A 17,617-nucleotide genomic window follows, 5' to 3' on the forward strand; every position below is an offset into this window, starting at 1 on the left:
CACACACACACACACACACACACACACACACACACACACACACACACCCACACACACACACACACACACAAAAAACACACACAAAACACAAGGATGCACTTATTTAACATGCATGCACAGCCACAGGCAAGCAAACATGCAACCCCAACATACAGAGTTGTGCTGTACAAGAGTGTACAACAAGTATAACATGCACACGCAATATTGAAGCCTTGTGTATCTGTTTAGCATTTTCCACTACTGCAAATTAATATCAATGCTCATAAAATACAATAAAATGCAATCTCAAGGACATTTCAGATCTACATTTATAGCTTTACACTGATCGGACTCACATCTTTTTGGCACAGAAAATGCCCCATTTTTCAGATGTTACAACAATAAACACGTTTCCAACATTGATAGCGATAACATACAGTATGAAGATGCATCCTCTACATTGCTCTTTACAGCAAGAACAGAAACACTCACCTTGATGCTTACAAATCAAAAGCTTTGCCTCCTCTCAATTTCCTTTGCTAAACCTCTGCCTCTCTCTCTGCCTAGTAACACACCCTCAGCCACATCACACATGCCTCTCCTCACACATGCTACACTGCTTGTCTGCAGAATCTGCGCTGAGCATGTCTCAAACACACACACGCAGCAAACACAGACACGACGAATTTCACACACACAAATCCACACGCTTCACACGCGCCCTCCGTCAGCCCTGAAATGCGTTTCTCACACACGCTCCTGCAGCCTTCACACTCACACAGACACAAAGAGATGTCCGCTGCTACTTTGTTTTGTCGTCTATTTGTAAATGTATGTCTGTATTGTCTCTTCCCCTGCCATCATTTGCATCACTGTTACTATAACAACTATCTAGTTCTCTCCTCCTTTCTCAGTTTTCACTGCAGTCCAGGCAATAAGCCCCCCCCCTCCCCTCCTTCCTGCCTTTCTTTGTCCAATCACCTTTGCTGTTATTGCTGCAAATGCTGATCTCAGAGTAACAGCGAGGATCTTCCTCACCCTCTCGCCCATCTTCCCACTGTACCTGTTTTGCACACCGCACATGGCCACAGCCGGCATCAACAGACAGCTTTCCATCCAGCTGTCCACCTGCCCTCTATCCATTGTTACCTTGTCCTCTCCCTCGTTTCATCCTTTCTTTTCTCTGTGTTACAGTTATTCTTGGTTTTCCTCCCTTAACTCATGTCAAAATCACTTCCCATTTCGTGGTTTTGTCAGATTTTCCAATTTCTTCCCTCAGGTACTGAAATACAACTCATCAGGTACCAATCAGTCACAGCTTCAATTGGAAACACTGCAGTGCCTAGAAGTCCCAGACAGTCAGTTAGCGACATAATCATACATCATGTGACCACGGCGTCAGCCAGTAGACATGCATGTAGTACTAACTCCTTCTAATGAATTAGCTTTCCTGCCTTCCTCTCCTGCTTCACATATTTCCATTTTCATCAGCTCCTGTTTGCTGGTCCCTCCCCCACACATGTCAACAACATCATAAATTGGCCTCCATTTAATTAACTCATGACCAGCATGTAGTAGTCTACCATAGCCTTGCCTCAGTACAGAGCCCAGCATAGCCTCGCCTAGTCTGGCCCGTTCTCACAAAACCGCTGGCAGCCGGAGCCTACTGAGCAGTTGGTTACTTGCAGGTAAAAGAGAACAAAGTAATGCAGAGAAGCATGCAATTTACAGTCATAGCAATATTAAACCTTACCCATAGGATACATAGCAACAAGCCAACAGAGGTAAACAGAGACAACTCAGATGTCCACACTGACAAGGCAAAAGAGTCAAACCAAAAGCCACATTTAAAGCTCTTGTAGTCAGGCATGCCATGAAGTAGTATATATGTAGAATATGTGCTCCTCACTGGATAATACGTCTGTAAATGGTAAAAAAGTGAAGTGTATTGGGGGCCGTGCTTTGCTATTCATGCTAAGCCTGGTCATTGGATGTCAGGGCAGTAGATATGGGGTTTAAATGTTTCTGTCTACAAGCTGCTAATCGTCTGGTCTGGTTACTACTGCCAACAAAGCATAACCCAGTCTTTACATTGTATAGGAAGAGACATGTAGAAATTTGAGAAAGTGCATGAGAATCTTTTGTGAGAGAAAGGAGAGAAGGTGTAATGATCAAGAAGAAGAAGAAGTAGAGAAACGGAAAAGGGTACAACAAAAACTTTTACCCAATCCACACACATAGAATTATTAACAGAAAACAACCTCCACCTTTTAGCCTTTTGAGATAGACCGGCACATCGCTCTTGATGCTCTTGATGCTCTTGCTGTCGTCCTCCGTTAACTCGACGCGCACCAGCGTGGGGTCGTTCTGGGCCAGCCAATCGGCTACCTTGCTCTCCGATGCCATCATAGCAGCTTGCAGCATGCTCAAATCCCTCCCTCCTGCTCCTCCGCTTCCCGCTCCACTCTTCTTGGAGCGCGATCTGTGCTGGTCGGGTGTGCTCTTTGACACGTGGTCTTTGATGGTGACTTTCCCTGGAGAAGTGCTGTCGAACTCGATGGTGAAGGAGGCGTGACCTTGAGCTGTGGAGCAGACGATGCAGGTTTGTTGTCAGTAAGTACAACTAAATATAGAGGTGCTGGGTGGTGCACTTACAATTATGTAAATACACAATACATGGATATTTATCCGACTATGATCAAATCAGCTGATGGCTTCAGTTGCAGAATGATTGCTTTGCTGTTTGTGCTCGACAAGTATAGTGCCACTTCCTGTTTTCTGTTTATTGAATGAATGTTTCTTTGAGCCATAAATGATGATAAAACATTTATCACAAATGCCGACTTGATGGGCCTCAAATGCTACTATAAATATAGAAATTGTAATAATGTTACAAATCAATGTAATAGTGCTTTAATATCTGTAATTAGGAACTACAAAGATCGTTAACGCAGACACTATAACCATACATTCCCTTTAAACTCTAAAAGACACTTGTGTTATTTACCATAAATCTGAATAAATAAAATGTATACTTCACCTGCAGAGTTCTGAGCGGCGGTGCCCTCTGTGTCCTTGGTGGGAATCTCATGTATGCCGTTACTGGCCATGTGACCCTCCTTGGTGGGCATCTCAAAGTAGCTGGAATCATGGGCGGTGGACGCAAGAAGGCCGTCCTCTTTAGCTTTCTCCATTCGACGAGCCTCCTTGCTGTCTGAGGTTGAAAAACACATAAAGATGTTACAGGTTAACAGAACAGGAGATGACAAAAAGTGTCTTATGATGTCCTCATAGGGAAATCTGTTTTGATATAGTCCAGGAGTGGATGCTGTTGTCAAGTCTGTCAAAGCTTCTATCTAAATATTGAGCATTTTTTAGTTTAATAACATAACACCCCAATGCTTCAATGTCATAGTAAGAGATGAATGCTCGGATTCATTATTAAAAGTCAAAAGTGAAAGGACAAGCTCAACCCAAAATGGACCAATTCAATCATGGTCCTCTCTTTAGCAAGTGTGTCTCACCATTTATCAGAATTACTGTCTCCTTCTGGGGGAGGATGCAGCCCTGTAACCTACAAATACTACAAAGACATGCACATATGTCTGTCTGTCTCTCAAATAGACATACATGCAAACATAAAGATAAGTCACTCCGGATAAGAAGTGCTGGTACAGCTCTTTGGGGCGCTCACAATATGGAGCACTTATTTTCTCATCTGTTCGTATTAACAAACAGAGCCTCTGTGGGATCTGAATATGATAAATGATACTTTCAGAAATTAGAGGGGCCATCTGCTACATGTTGGGCAGCAAATGTAGGAACATATGGCAATTGGCAAAAAGAAACAAGATACGGAAACTGACTTTGCAGAATATAATTACTCATTTCTCATAAATAGTATATTCCATAAATATGATTCTCACAATCTCTGAATTAAAGAGTTTATATTCCACTTCAATGGTACTAAAAAAATCTCTTTGGACTCATCTTTGAAACAAAAACTGCAGTTGCCAGCATAAGCTGCTCTGCAACTTTGGCAAGATTCACAACATGGATTTAAACTGAGCGCAAATATTAAGTTCTTGAGATAAAATATGTTAAATGATCCGACGGTTTATCTGAGAATGTAACACCACGCAAATAAGATAGACAAGTCAAAAAGAAACATATTAAACTGAAAAAACAACAGTAAGTTCCGTATCTCCATTTGCTCAGTTCATGAAATTATGAAGAGCACTTCCTGCTGTGTCTCACAAATGTAATACGTGTGAATGAGTGTGAATATTATCAGAGTTTCCATTGACATCATCACAAATCACATGGCTTGTCTGGGAAGCACCTAGCCATTTCTGTGAAGTTAAGAGTTGTATGAATGAATTGAATGTCACTCATGTAAAGACCATACAGTTTAAACTCCTGCTGACTGTGATGCGGAATGTCTCTTTTGTTGGCCATAAACATTCAAATCCTAGGCTTTATAGAATCAGCTTTTAAGTTTTCCATTAGGGTCTACTTCATACAAAGATTAAAACTGACAACAGACACAGTAAAACAGATTAATGACACTGTGGAATATATGGGCATTCAACATACCTACAAAAGACATCTTGTATTTGGTAAGTGTGTCAGACTTTCACTAACAGTGGCAAAGCAGTTTATAACGTCTGACTTCTCATTCAAATTATAAAGACAGCTAAAATAAAGAGCTGTAAAATATATATTTTTTAAACCACAGGTAACAAAACAGGTCGCACAAATAAAAAGTTGATAAAAATTGACAGTCCTCCACTAGCTCCATTGGCCAAAGCATATGGAATTGAGAGCTATACTTACCGGAGAATTAGAGAGTGGTTAGCTAATGATCGCTGCAGTATGGATTGAGAGAGTGGATGTGCATGAGTGTGCTTGTGTGTTGAGAGGAATGGGGGAGCTGGTGCAATGGCGTAACCCAAACGGCTTGAGTGACAATACACAAGGAAGGGGGTAGGGGGCTCTGACAAGCAAACACATCCTATTCAATGGGAAGGAGAAAAGGACACACACACACACGAAACTCCACTGTCATTCACATGCGTGAAACAAAACAAAAAAACACTCAAACAGAAACCACAGAAACCTCTCTTTCACTTCCCCTTCACGGCTACTGTATATCTGGTGTTAATCAGAGCACATTCAGAGGTCGTGCTCACACTTTTTAAAGACATGCACACTGATAAGGTCTTCTTTTGATGCTGAGATCCATGTAACCTACATAAATGCACTGTGCAACACCCCCTGGGGAGCGTGCTGCTGGCCTCACGCCACAAATCCAACGTCAAAACATCTATTCAGCACTCAGTCAAAAAGTCAACGTTCCAAGAGGGCAAAGTGCCTTCAACTCACCCACTTCCATGGCTGACGGAGCCAATCCCATTCGCCTAATTTCTTTGGAAAGCTTTTAGGGTTTCAAATCACCCTGCCACGCTTTCACAGATTTACTCCAAAATTACAGTCTTTTCTAATCTTATTCCAACAGCAAAATACTTTGGTAAAATCCACAGCAGAATCTAGGTGGTGAAGCACAGAAATGATTTAACTGATTGTTAAATCAAAGGAAGGATTCCTTCATAGGCTGGTGAAGATGCTCCCAGACTATCCATCCAGATGTGGCGAGAGATTTGAGGATGCTTCAGTCTGCTCCAACGTTTGTGTCTGATTAACCTCCCCCCACTCCTTCTGACTACACTGGTCCACACTAAACCAGCCTGGCACAGACTGATTTCGTGTCGCTGAGCTGTTTCAACATTGGTGTAGCCTCTAATCCTGTTACTCTGAGTATCCAGCAGCAGTTCACGGGATCCCCCCCAGTCCAACGGTCACAATACAGGGACGTATTGTGAACAAACAGACATACATACATACATACATACAGGCTCTGAAAAAAGCCTTTGTGTGCACTTAGATATACATTGTTACGTGCACAGACACAGAGTCGGGCTGGCCATTACCCCAACACAGAGCAAGTAAACAGAACTAGAGGGCATTAAGATCAAGCTACTGTTTCAACACTGAGATATAATCATTTGCACTGCACGACTCAATTTAGTATTGCATTTCATCTGTGGGCTATCAATAGCATCCTGTTTGTACAGTAATACCTACTGCACAACTACATTTTTTCTTTTTGCTGAAAATACAAATAAAAAGAAGTGCTGATGTGCTTTTTTTTTTACTGATTTATCACACAATACATGGCTCCAATAGCATTAAAGACGTCAGAATTACATCAAATTCTGTATGAAATCGGTGTCTTGTGGCCATCGTCATAAGGGCTGCATCATATGAGGAAAATGCAGAGTGCAATAACGTTGTCACAATAACAATATCACTTGAGAGAAGTGGAGTCGTTTTTCCTTTTCTGCTGCTTTCAGTATGAAATATATGTATGAGGGAAAATATATCCAGAAGTCTGTCATTGAACAAATAGAACATTGAACTGAACACAAAATGCACCATTACAAAATAACATATAGTTACATTTTAAGTGCAGTTTTCAACTGATTGAAAAAAATGCCAGAGCATCTGGATGTTCACAATACACATTCAAAACAATAACTTAAAAACAACTTATTCATCACAACTCTCTGGCACCTTTGTCTGCACTGATCTTGTCACACGTTCCTCCTTCAACCATGCAGAGTAGTGTGGCAGCACTACTATGATAAACCTCACTCGCATGCGTGCAGATTCTGACCAATCAGACGATGCCCAACGGCGAGGGCTCAAAGTGTTTAACAGCCTGTATCACACAACATACAGAATGTAATACAATACATTGTTACTATATTGAAAATGCAACATTGCAGTTTTTGCGATGTGTGATGACATTGCGATGACGATAAAAAAATATATTGTGCAGCCCGAACTGTCATGTAAGACAAAATACACAAAATTGTTTGGTATATTCATATAGGAACTATTTTGTTGTGTTTTTTTACAGTGTCTAACTCTTACATACATTTAACTTACCAATGGTAAAAAGTGACAAATACAGCGGCATCATTTAACAATCAACCAGCTTTCTTCCATTTACACCACTGATGTTTTGGCAATATAATATATATCCGTTTAAAACATTAACTTCAAACCCTTGTATCCATCATTTCCTGCACTGCATGTTTGAATTATTGTGATGAGGAGATGATGTGTGTGATGGTAGTTAGAAGTTCGGAATACCTCCTACCTGAAACGGAGCTCTCGTGTTTTTTGTTGGATGACTTGAGTTCCTGTTTGAAGGAGTTCTCGTCATCTGCATCCCCATCCCCCCACCAAGACGGCTGGCCGTACAGCGGGGTCCCACGAGGCAGCGCTGCAGCATCCCCTGAGACAGATGCAGACACATTTTAACAAAGCCTGTGCACATTTTAAAGTAGCTTTAACTGGGGTTTGTCATGTTAAACATGTTTATTAAGTACATACTCTGGTAGTGTCAAAATAAGCTGTTTATTGTATCAGGATGACACAAAGTGAACCCAGCTGCTCTTTGTGTATGTGTGTGTTGGTGCATTAATTCCCCTCTGGTCGAGTCTTGCACCACTGACCTATTTTAAGAACTTTAGCCAGCAGGATGGACACACACACGTGCACACTCCTTATCATGCTCTCGCTCTCTCGCTCTCTCAGACTCACGTCGTTCAAATGAAAGAGGGACTTTCCGTTTGTCTCTCTTTCCCAATTACAATTAAAGCTGAAAAGGGACAAGCATCCTGCGGTAACTTCTTTTTTTTAACTGGACACCAGAGTAGAGAAGTGACAGGAAACATAGTTGAAAGAGACGGGAAAAACAGGCAATTTGAATCAGCTATGTTGTAGCTTACACTGCTATACCACAGGAAGTCTCCTCATGTGTTAACTTCTTCCTGCTCTATTCTCTTCCTTTACTTTAATATCCCTTATCCTAAGCTATGTACATTCAAGCACAGTATGTGCAGATAATTACAGATGCTGTGTGCCTAATTGCGTTCAGTAAGAAGGGGCCTTCTCTATAAAAGCTACTGAATGTGTGCCCACTATGAGGTATAATGTCTGGGTGAGGCCTGGTTCTACAGTACTAACACAGCAAGATTACATCCATAGAACCGCAGAGAGGGTATCATTAAAAACATGAGCAGCAGATGGGGAAGACATGCAACACCGTACGTGCGTGTTGGCATATTTCTTTTTACAAATTTGCAAATGTACATGCGTGCCTGTGAATGTTACTTAATTTTAAGAAAAGTAGTGCTGGCATATGGGTTTACATTATGCAGGCCCTCTGACCCTGTTACTGCTTAATCTGTGCAATAACACAAACCCCATGTGGCCTTGTTTCAACATCGGGGGCTTAACCGGGACCCCTGCTAGCACCCCAGCCTGGATCGTGATGTCAATTGTTAGGGACGCCCTCAGACCTTTATGTTGAAACGGACTGGCTGCATGCTGGTGTGGTGGTTAAAGCCCACTCCCTGCTGACTATATCCACCCCCTACTGGCCTGAGATAAAACCCCACCCCACTTAGTTTCACTTAATCATAATCTGTCTGAAAATGTGTTTTCTAAAATGCTTAAACACCTCTTAAAATATACATATGTGATGTAACTTGAAATGTTGCACAACAGTGGACCGTGAAATGTACACCCACAGTAAAAGGATGCAGGACACAGAAACATGTTCTCTTCAAGTTGCAGAAATTCACAACACATCAAATTGAAATTCTTGGTCTTAGTATATTGTTTAAACTGTTTCCATAGGCTAATAAGCAGGAAGAAATGGCCAGTTGGCTCAGCTGGTTAGAGCGTGGTGCTAATAAAGCCAAGGTTGCGGGTTTGATACCCGTACTGGCCAAAGATTTTAGGGGCAGCCGTGACTCCTATCATAGGATAGGTGAGGGTCGATCTTCCGTTCAATGCTTGGCTGCTGCGAGTCCTGTGCCAAAGTGTCCCTGAGCTTTAATTTTCACCAAGATTTGTCTCTCACCTGGTATCTTTTCCTCAGCTTTGTGAGGGTCCACAGGTTTAGCTGGAGGCTCTTTGGAGGAAGTGACCCCGTCTGTTGCTCTACTCTCCCCTGGCCTTGGGTTGCTGCCACTGGGGGACTTCAGCGTCTTTGTTGGGGTCTTAGCGGGGGACTTGCTTGTGGTGGTGGTGGTGGTGGTAGTGGTGGTAGTGGTTTCACCGTTGGACGGCTTCTTGCTGAGCTGGAGGCCGCTGGTGAACTTTTCATGCTAAAAGAAGGTGAAGAGAAGAAAAAGTACTTTGCGATTTAGTAGTATAATACAACTCTGTATCATTGTAAACATAGATATTGTACAGTGTGTTAGAGCACAGGCTATGTTAGTGTGTGTGCGTGTGTTCTTACCTTTAGAGCCTCTTCAGGCACAGTGAGCTCTCCTCTCACCACCGTGAACAGGTTGGTATGTGAAACTGACGTGTTAAGGAAATATTGGCCACAATAGCACACGCACACAAACTTTAGACACAGTAATGCACGAAACAATTGACTGTCATCAAATAGTTCACAGTAAAAAAAAGTTGGCATCTTCGGTAATAATTTATATAATACTATCTAGGCTTGAAAAATGCTTTGCTGCTCAATATTTCTGTGGAACGATTAACCCACTGGTGGATGTGTGAGGGCTGAAGGGGTTAAAAGATCAGACAAGTGAAAGGATATCATATCCAAACCTCAGCTTGTCCTCCAACTTCAGAGTGATGTACATCTGCTCCTGAATGCGGACATCATTTACAAACGTCTGCAGAGGGAAGGAAAAACCAAAATGCTAATGTGAATAAAATGTAACAGTAAGGAAGATAACACCACAAAAAGGCATCTGATTAAGCTGGTCCACAGTTAAATCACACGTTGCAGCGTCTGTGGAAATTAGAGTTGCAGCTAACAACGATTAATCTGCCAATTATTGTCTCAGTTGATGGTTTTGTCTATGAGATAGAAAATTGTTAAAAATGACAAGAATAGTTTCAACAGATTTCCACAGGGATATTCTCAACAATCCAAACCTCAAGGATAATCACTTTAATCTCATATATGACAAGAAAAACAGAGAAAAACTCACATTTGAGAAGCTGGAACATGTGTTACTCAGATATTTCTTTTCTAGTTTTAGGGTTTTTGAAGCTATAACAGTATTCTCATTGCCAGACACGTGAGTTTACTGTGAGTAATAGTATGCATTCTGCCAACAGTTGAATCAGCTAATCCTGGTATCTCTTAACAAGAGATCAGTCTGTACAGCCAGAAGTAAAGGCCTAAGTATGACAATCCATTTCTTTCCCTGACCGTTTTCTTCACCATCTTTCTTTTCTCCCACTCCGACTCCCCCTTTCCCCCCCCTCTTTCTACTGTGCAGCTCTGAGATATCAGGTTTCACTGAACTGCAAATGAAATTCTATCATTCTTGCACTGTTGTTGTAATAAAACATTCCTGCGTCCTCTCTAGTGAGATGAGTTCATGACAGCTCTACAAAGCAGCAGTGAGACACCTTCAGTAACATAGTAAATGGTGACACTGCCCAAACACAGCTTTTTAAATCAGCATTGTGGCAAATCTGTATATATATCCACTGACTCAACAGAAGAAAACTTCCTCTGAATCCAGCCAAAGAAGCTGGATGGTTCATGACACAGCAGGAAGTGGCTCTGACTCTGACTTCCTGTCTGATAGCTGGAGAGGATGTGAGGCTGAGTGTTAATCACTACACATGACTAACTGCATGTGGCAAGTTTTATATCATCTATCCCCAAAAAGCAATTTACTATGTTTTCTAAAATACCTTTTAGCAGCCACCAGAGACTTTACGGTGTGTTTCTCTACACACTGACTCCTAACACTGATTTAAAAAAATTATTTCCTGCAATTATCAGCAGAAACCACATTTTCCAAAATCATGAGAAAATATGGGAGTGATAGCCATGGAGTTTAAATTGCCCTTTGTTTATATTAGGATCACAGATTGAGCCCTTATGTTGTAATTTGCATAATTAGGATTCGATTCCTATTGACCTCAGTCCTGATACAAATCCTTATTGACAGGGAGATTGATTAGCAGCAGTAAAATAAAAGGTCCTATTGATTGCTAAACAAAACAGGTTAACCTCTAACCCTTCAGGACCTCAGCTCCCTCTACTTTTACCTTGAATGTCTTCTTTTGTTTTCCTCTGTATCTCTTTATTTCTATCTTTGCAGTCCTTCTCCGTCTTCCTCCAAACCCCTTTACTCCTCCTTCAGCTGGTTGAGCTTATTCTCTTATCTCTCCCCCTTTGTTCTCTCCTGTCCTTTTACCTTTGTCCTGCCCTCCCTCTCTCCGTTTTGCATATTTCCATCTGTGAACTCACCCCATTCAGGCTGCCCAGGTCCTTGACCTTGTGTTCGTCTGTCCCAGCCTCGAAGTTGATGACTGCATGCTGCTTATCCACACTGCGGGACTACAAAACGAAAACATACACAAACATGAAGAATTAACCCAGTGGGAACTCTTCATCTGTAGTGCTCTTCTTCAAAATGTCTTCACATCTTTACAAGAGTGTAAGCCTGACTGTGAACTGCAGAATAGCATCTGTTTCTTACACACACCATTAGAGGGCTGTGTGTGACTGGAGCAGACTGTGCTATGTTACATCTTTATGCAGGTATGAGCATCCAATGCCAAGAATCTATGATAGTGAGCCTCAATGTCACTATGCATGATATCTACTGTAATATCAACTTGAAGCATATGAGAAGGTATTTCAATGTCTCTGACACTGCACACAACATATCGACACTTCCACAGCTGTACACACACACACACACACACACAAACAGCACCAACATTACAACCTTCTGTATGGTGAATGGTAGACTCAGATAGACATATATTCTGGAATTTGGCAAATATCCCTCTCAGGTATGCACTGACATTGACTGATGAGAAAATTTGCTGCGGTCTCCAAATGTCTGTTAGAACGCCCTTCAGATAAGGCACATCATAAAATACAAGAAACAAAGGAAACCTTGTCCTGGAACTGTTTGCTTTCATATTTGATTCAAAAGTTTGCTGTGTTTGCAGCAGCTTGCCAGATGTTTTACTGTAAGGTACAACATTTCTCTGTGATTTGCTCATAATTTGGGGTGACAAAAAATTCCAGCCGTCTTTTTTTTTTCCCCCAGTGGTGACCAAACACAGTGATAATATCTGACAAACATGCAAATATGTATTAACACAAGGTCCATCTCACAAATCCATTACCGGTGCTGAAGTGCAACTGAGCCACTTTGTCTCACTCATTATTCATAAATACACTTTTTACAACATGGGAGTGAAAATAAAAAAAGATGAAAACCAGAATATTAGTCATTTGCAAGAATTAGATTATTGTGCTGAAGTCAGCCCGTTCTGACTGGGAGCTGGATCTCATATATATTCTCAGACTGCACCCTCACGCTAAAGTAAAAATCTCATCTGTAGTAAAGCAAAGGGAAGAGCCAACCCTCCAACAGATCACCTTAGTGAGATTAGCCTCGATCAAACAGGATAGAAACGGACTGAGCTGCTTGTTGTACCTCACACCGCAGGATAGAGCAGACTCATGCTGTTACACACGGATAAACTGCTGACCAAGCGAATATGTGCCGAAGCAACTGAGAATACAGATGTGGAGTAGCTCAGTTGTGTTCATTTTGCGCATGGAGTGAAAGAGAAGGAGATGAAATGATAACAAGAAGAGGAAGAGATAAAGTCATGAGGCGAATCTGATTCATCAAGGAAAGAAGAAACACACACACACACACACACACACACACACTGCAGATGAGTTGAGCTATAGGAGCCAGAGGGAATAATTCTGAGAGACAGAAAGAGCTTTAATAGCCTCACTGACTATTATTTGATTTAGGCTGACATCATGGAAACTGTGTTCGTGTATTTATTACACTGCTTCCCCTTTTCAATACATAAATAAAGTAAGAATCTAGATCTGATCATGAGGAAAGAGCTTGTAGTGAGTAACAGAGTGATAATTCTGTCATCATACAGTCATTTTATATTTGATATTCTGTCTGTGAGTGTGTGTGTGTGTTTTACTTGGTTCATGACACAAGCTAACGTTTAGCCATGTGATCAGGCCTTGGCTCTGTAAAGCAGTCACATGGAGGACAACTCATCAGCTACACAAAGTAGCACACAAACACAAAAATGCCAAGAAATGTCTTCAATTTGTAAGATTTCCCCAATCTTTCTATCATTATAAAGACATCACAAGGATCTGAATACAATAACAAATTCAGACACATGCAGGAGCAGTTGACTGAGACACATTACACACAATTTTAAGACAATTTATTACTTCTCTTTTAACGTTTCCTCATCACAGAGCTGGACTGTGAGAGGATTTAGGTCAGCAGGCGAACTAATACAAACTCAGCAATCAGAAAACTGAAAGGTCAACTTAAGACACACTGCTGCTGTCTATAACTGTGAAATGTATTCATAAATAAAGTAGTATTTCTCACTGAAAGTGTATTCTTGACCTTGTGAACATCTGTAAGTCTATGACAACTGGAGGTTTCGTGACACAATCAACAGCTGCAGAACAGAGAGTACTTCTCAAGTTGTATGTATAAGTACACGTCTAAGTGATATTTGTAGAATGCATAGAAGTAGTGTTTCAGTATATTTTAAAAACTTCAAATCAAATGCAGTCAAATTCTCATTTCGACCGGAACATCAAAACATAAAACCCTCTCACCTTTATAGTTAGAGTCTCGGTCTATTCATGAAATTCAACAGCAAAACATAAACTCTATAACCACCAAATAATACTTTACACTTTAATCCAAATTTATAAAAATTAGAGACCACACTGACTATTTTTAGGTTCAACTCAGTTTTACCGATGAATAGCTTAAAGCTCAAAAACTTCACAAGTGAAAATGAATTTATTCAGTCATTAGCTATTGTTCATCCACAAATGAAGTACAGATTTTATAGGTCTGTTTTATGATTCAGCCTCTACAACCCAGAAACCCCATGAATGAATTACAATTCTATAAGTTTGGATTTGATACTGTAAGGATCAATACCACCAATAGCACTTACTTATATCGAGAAGGCATAGAGCATCATTTGTTTCAGCTAATAATAATTCTACTATACTAATTCTACAATACTTATTTTTCTAGAATCTTAGAAACAACTCTAATTTAAATGTGGTAATATTAAAAACAGTGATCTCATTAGATGGATAGGCCAATCTGAAAAGTGAGGCTGATTTCAACCAACACAGTAAAAATGAATACACATCAGAGAGAGTCCTGAATGTCTCCTTGACACTCAGACGTTCAGACAGACAACTTCTCTAAAATATGTTGTCATAAGAGAGACCGCTGCCATGGATGCTCCCTCTACACACTACAACCCACTCACTCAGATAAGATCTAACTCAGGAGGTATCTGCCCCACTTTCTATTAATAGTGCAGTGACTAGAGGTAAACAAGGGCAAGCATATACATGGTCTCCCTGGATGTATACACAGCTGCACAGACACCACCGCAGTACACACACACACACACACACACACACACAGTACATACACACACTAGTATGATAATGTAGAAACAGTTTCTGCTACTGCAAGAGCAACAGCATTGAGGGCTAATAGTACTCAGAGTAAACAGTTAGCTGATGTAACAGACTGCTGTGAGATCAGCAGGTTATTTATATGACTGAAATGAGCGCCTCACATGAGTGTCAGGCTCTGTGTGTTATCTGGTTATCATACTATCTTAGGACCTGGTAACTTACTGAGACTCAAACTGTTATCAGACTGCGTTTCTTCTTTAATGAAGACAGCAACTTCGACAGCGAAAATACAACAAACACACTTCGCCCACTCTGGTGTATTTAAACCGCTGTCAGTCGAGAAATAAAGTGTTGTCACCTGTAGCATGAGCTCGCAGTCATCCCGGCCCACAAAGATCATTTCCCGGGGGAGTCGGTGGCGAGTACCCCCGCTGCTCACCAGGAACCACGAGGTCACACTCATCTCTGCAACCTGCTGCTGCCTCTGAGCAGTGAATCAGCTAATCTGCAGTTTAATAAACAGCGTTGAACAGTTCTGTTAATGATCTTCATGCTCAGAATTCAAATTGCTCTGTCATCATCTAAACAAACTCACATCTACTGAAATACTGAAACAGTTTAATGGATGAAGATAACCTATAAAATAACAGCAGGACCGCTTGCTTTGTTGAACCAATTAAGTCCAAACACACACACAGTGCTGTGATAAGGAGGAATTCAAATATAAAAGGAAGTCTCTCTTCTGAAACAAGTAAAAGGAGATCATGTATTTGTCTGCATATTGTCTGGTTAAAAGAGTATAACTCATCCCAGTGTTGGTCCATTATCAGAGTCAACCTCGCAATATGCAAAAGTCAATTCAATAATAGTATTTCTAGAAGAGACATTTTTTAGTATTTGCAAACATGGCCCTAAGGTTTGAAGACCATCATGTTGCCTTATCTTAGAGGCAATGTACATGCAAGTAAGTTGTTGTAAAAATTGTAAAATAAAGTAGCGAGTTCTATTACACACCTGTGGTCCAGGTAGGTCACTGCTGATCAACTGCTGGCAACACAACACGGCTAGGCCATCCTGAGGAAGGAGAAGAGAGGAAAAGATTTTCTTTCATTTATATTCACAGAAGCAGGCAAAAACATAACATGTATTTCTTTGCAACGTGACACAAATAGCCGAGATGTATGAAAGAATATATGAGACAATAAGGGCGGAGAGTAGTATTATAGACTAAGTGTAAACATTGGTGGAGATGCACAGAATGAGAACACTCCATCTTGCTTGGTTTCGCTGGGAGGGGGAATGAAGTTGAGTGGGCGGTCTTGCAATGCGATGCCTCTCCGTCTACTCCTGGAAATGAACACTCAGCCAACCAGGGAGATACGTCCTCTCTCTCTCTCTCTCTCTCTCTCTCTCTGCCCGCCCTGATCATTGCCAGATGTTGGAGGAGGAAGTGATGTAGGAATGTTGGCTGGGCTCCCCAGCAGGACATTTATTTTCCCCTGCTGCCCACCTCCTCCCCTCGCTCTCTTCCAGAAGAGCAGGAAAGGAGGTCAGAGCCAGCAACAGCGGCTTTCATACTGCTCAAAGCCTAAAGGAACAACAGATTAAGCAGAACTAACTAACTGCTTTTTTTAAATAACTGATTGGCTATGGGATGAGTCACTGGCTGTAAACAGCCAAAAGTGCCTTTTTCCTAATTTAACTTTTCACACTGTCACAAGATGACAACAAAACAGAGTGAAGCCTCTTCGAATGAAGTGGAGTATCGGTTACCTCAGTTTTGAAAAAAACATAAACAAATATATTGCTGCATTTGGTTACACCTTAATGTTGAATTACATACAGAGGTTTAGGCAATTTTAATACGGTTCATAATTATTTATTTCAATATCAAACATGCGAAAAGAAGCTTTTCACGGTAAATTTAAGCGGCGCTAAAATAATAGGAGCTCTGTCGTGTGTAGAAAGTGCCAAGAAAAGCCAATCAGAGAGAGAATTAAAGATTATTGAGCTAAGCTTTTGCTCAGTTGACCCCATAAGTACTTGGTATACCAACTCAATAATCCCACGGGTACAATTTTAATCAACTGCACACCTCTTGACAGTTCCTCGCACGGAGCGGTTGAGAACATAACGGCTGTCTCTGATGTAAACGGGATCAGTTTTCATCACAGTAACAGCTCAGAATATCCAACAATTTGATGTGATATGTGAAACGTTTGATGAGGACATTTTAGACAGTTGTTAAGTACTCTGGCATAAGTAATCTGCTGCAACATGCTGCCACAGATTAAGTGTGTTTTGGACATATTTTCATATCAGTCTCAAGCTCATTGACAGGATTGGTGTGTCCAAACCAGACTTATGTAAATAGCGTGCATCTTCAATTATCCATGGAACAAGTATATTGGGAATATCGAACAGGTATTGTGTGTAGATCTTACCCTGGAGCAGCACACTATGAACACACTATCAGAGAAAGCCGACAATTAAACACCAGCACTGCCATTACACTATAATTATGTGTGGTTTCTCCTCCCCACTGGCACCAAAGCATCTGAAGGCTTGCCGTGTCAATAACAAATGCTGCACACTCACTGCAGAATGCAACGTTAACGAGAATGTGGCCGAGGAGCCTGACTACGAAGCATAACCAGCCTGTGTGGTGCCATTAAAGAAACCTTCCTGCTGTCACACATGAAAGACACGGCGCAGCAGGAGGAATGCAGCGGTAAGTCTGAAGGATGTCGTCTGCTTTACACGTGCTCATTTTACAGTCCTGATGGTAAGCGGTGAGTTCAGACAAAATACAAAAAACATATTTCAAAATATGTTTATGTTTTTTTGTAATTTGGATGGACCAATCATTCCCACCATTTTGCCTAACATTGTTTGCTTCCAATAACTTACAATGACACACCTACAGCGGTAAATGCCAACTGTTATCATCTGAAATGGGAAGCAGTCATTTCAATGTTGAGATAGTGGCACGCACACACACACACACACACACACACACACACACACACACACACACAC

At 41.1% G+C, this 17,617-nt stretch overlaps 1 protein-coding gene and 1 non-coding gene across 9 annotated transcripts in view; one reads left to right on the plus strand and one right to left on the minus strand.

Moving 5' to 3' along the window:
• Window positions 1–17,617, minus strand: part of cep170aa (centrosomal protein 170Aa) — a 39,670-nt gene that overhangs the window by 15,732 nt on the left and 6,321 nt on the right. For all 8 annotated transcript variants that reach the window (XM_031874030.1, XM_031874012.1, XM_031874037.1 and 5 more), the window contains exons 2-10: window positions 15,593–15,652; window positions 14,937–15,083; window positions 11,354–11,443; window positions 9,674–9,752; window positions 9,359–9,417; window positions 8,978–9,224; window positions 7,205–7,342; window positions 3,020–3,193; window positions 2,247–2,561 (exon numbers count right to left, since the gene is read on the minus strand). In XM_031874030.1, coding sequence (XP_031729890.1) covers window positions 2,247–2,561; window positions 3,020–3,193; window positions 7,205–7,342; window positions 8,978–9,224; window positions 9,359–9,417; window positions 9,674–9,752; window positions 11,354–11,443; window positions 14,937–15,041 — 1,207 coding nt within the window. In that variant the 5' untranslated portion in view covers window positions 15,042–15,083; window positions 15,593–15,652. The remainder of the gene's footprint in view (window positions 1–2,246; window positions 2,562–3,019; window positions 3,194–7,204; window positions 7,343–8,977; window positions 9,225–9,358; window positions 9,418–9,673; window positions 9,753–11,353; window positions 11,444–14,936; window positions 15,084–15,592; window positions 15,653–17,617) is intronic.
• On the plus strand, window positions 8,772–8,845 carry trnai-aau (transfer RNA isoleucine (anticodon AAU)). Its single transcript has one exon. It is a non-coding gene; the product is annotated as a tRNA-Ile (tRNA).

The sequence above is a fragment of the Anarrhichthys ocellatus genome, unplaced genomic scaffold (genome assembly GCF_004355925.1).
Source record: "Anarrhichthys ocellatus isolate YVR2014 unplaced genomic scaffold, GSC_Weel_1.0 scaffold3, whole genome shotgun sequence".
Classification (NCBI taxonomy): domain Eukaryota; kingdom Metazoa; phylum Chordata; class Actinopteri; order Perciformes; family Anarhichadidae; genus Anarrhichthys; species Anarrhichthys ocellatus.